Genomic DNA, 2,186 nt, shown 5'->3' with positions numbered 1-2,186 from the left:
GAAAAAGAAACAGGTCATTGATTCATGCAGTAGCATGGACGGCTCTTAGAGGCATTTTGCTACGTGAAATCAGCCAGATCCAAAAGGTTCCACTGACACCACATTCTGGAAAAGGCCACACGTGGGGACAGAAAGCAGATCAGTGAGGGCTGGGGACAAGGTGCAGGGAGGGGTTGATTATAAAGGGGCGGCGTGAGGGAATTTTTGTGATGGAAAAAGAACGGTACGCATTAAAGCCTCTCTCTCTTAGCCTCGCCGGACCTCCAGGAAAGACTAAGCGGAAGGAGACCCAAGTCTTACTCAACGCTGGAAAAGGGGGAACCCCCCGGGGGGCACTGACCGCTGCAGTGTGGGCCCACCCCTGTTTCTGCCCTGGGCTGGCCATGTCCCTCCAAGGGCCCCCAGTCACCCCTGCTGATCTCTTTCTGGGAAATCGCCCTGAAATTGACCTCGGTCGCTTTTGCATCCCTGGACTCAGGCAGACGCTTGTGCGCGGTCAGAATCAGGCCGGTGAGCTCGCACACGCCCGCACGCTGCCCCCGGCACTGGCCCTCCCTCCCTCCATCCGCAGCCCACTCCCTTCCGAATGATGATACGGGCACGGAGGGCCTGGTGGTGGCCGCTCGGCCCACCAGCCCCACGAAACCCTGGCAGAGGCCCTAGTACCAATACCAGAGGAACAGGGGCCAAGACAACAGAAATGAGCAGCAGGCCGTGCAAGGGCGGGGGACGCAGGAGGGACAGTGTCTGCGTGAGGGCACAGGCGGCCCCCTCCCCTCCGCTGCCCAGACCCCCATTCATTTCATCAGGCATCAGCTCAGTGGGCTCCAACTCCAGTGTGGAAACAGGCGGCCGCAGAGCCGCAGGCACCCCGCGGTCCCAGGCCCCCGTCCCCCCTCGTCGTGTCCCTCGGTGGCTGGAATCAGACCCAGGCTGCTTGTGCAGAAGGGACCCCTCCCATGCGGATGCTGCCCAGAGTCCTCTCACCTGGTCCCCTCGTCCCGCAGGTACTCCGTGGTCTCAGAGGCGGAAACGGAAAGCATCTTCATGGAGCCCATTCACCTCTCCTCTGCCGTGGCGGCGAAGCAGATCATCGGCCAAGGTAGCGATGCCGTCAGAGGCCAGGGCAGGGAGCGTCGGGGAGCCTCGGGTCACCTGGGGACCCTCGGCAGGGGCCCCGGGAGGTGTCGGGGGCCTCGTCTTCCCACCGCACTAACGAGGAGCTGATCCAAAGAAGGCAGCTCTGCCGACCCCTCCTCACCCACCTTGGGACAGAGGCGTGAGTGCCACGTGTCAGTGCGACACCAGACGGGCAGCTCTGCTCCGCCCCTGGCGCCTCCCACTGGGTTTTCGGTGAACCTCGGGGGCCCCGGGGTGGCTGGTGCTAGAGAGGAGCCGCGGGGGCCAGGAGCCTCCAGGGAGTTCTGAGGGTGGGGGTGGGGGCTCCAGGTTTAGATCTGCGTTTCCGCTGGTGCTTAGAGGTGGTGTCCAAGCGGCCCCGAGTGTGGGGGAGGAGGACGGGGGTGGTGGGAGAGATGTTAATATTTGCACAGTAAATTTTGAGGCAGAAAACACGACATTTCACTCAAGGATACGCATCCTAATTGGATGGACTTTTTTTTCCTGATCGGTTTTAGGAAAATAAACTTCCATGGTTTTTATCCTCCCCTCTCTCCTCCCTTTGCCCTGGTGTCTCTCCCAGTTGTGGTGGGGGTGGGGGTGGGGACAGGGAGCCCTGCTGGGGACTCCGGGTGCAGACGGCTTTCAGCTTCACCCGGCATCCGCTGCAGGGGCGTCGTGACCCCTTTCCTGGCCTCTTATCCTGGGAACCGCACAGGCTGCTCCTTCTCCGTGTAGTCCCCGGTCTCTCGAAGTCCCCTGGCCCATTGAGCCCCACCAGAGCCCTTGGGGTAACTGGTTCTCCTGTACCCCTCACGAGGGACCAGAAATTCTACCTGCCGCTGCGTGTCGATCTGGGTGCCCATCTTCTCAAAGAACCCTCTGAGTTCTGTTTTCTTTGCGCCCCGCTTGGGCCTCTGTCACCTCATCCAAGCCCGGCGAGGTATCTCCCCGCCCTCGTCCTCCCCCGACTGCCCCAGCACCACCCGCGTCTGCGAGTTCTCTCCCCCTCCTCGTCACCGAGATGTGCCCCAACCTTCCACCCTGCACCCCCTGCTCTGCGCTCC

At 62.0% G+C, this 2,186-nt stretch overlaps 1 protein-coding gene across 1 annotated transcript in view; it reads left to right on the top strand.

Annotated features, from left to right (window-relative positions):
- The window catches only part of DUSP27 (dual specificity phosphatase 27, atypical), a 28,925-nt gene that overhangs the window by 15,332 nt on the left and 11,407 nt on the right, over window positions 1-2,186 (top strand). The window contains exons 3-4 of the mRNA XM_011374214.1: window positions 268-349; window positions 1,008-1,113. Of these exons, the coding sequence (XP_011372516.1) occupies window positions 268-349; window positions 1,008-1,113 (188 nt within the window). The remainder of the gene's footprint in view (window positions 1-267; window positions 350-1,007; window positions 1,114-2,186) is intronic.

Source organism: Pteropus vampyrus, unplaced genomic scaffold (assembly GCF_000151845.1).
Source record: "Pteropus vampyrus isolate Shadow unplaced genomic scaffold, Pvam_2.0 Scaffold241, whole genome shotgun sequence".
NCBI lineage: Eukaryota > Metazoa > Chordata > Mammalia > Chiroptera > Pteropodidae > Pteropus > Pteropus vampyrus.
This window is presented reverse-complemented; position numbering and strand designations above follow the sequence as displayed.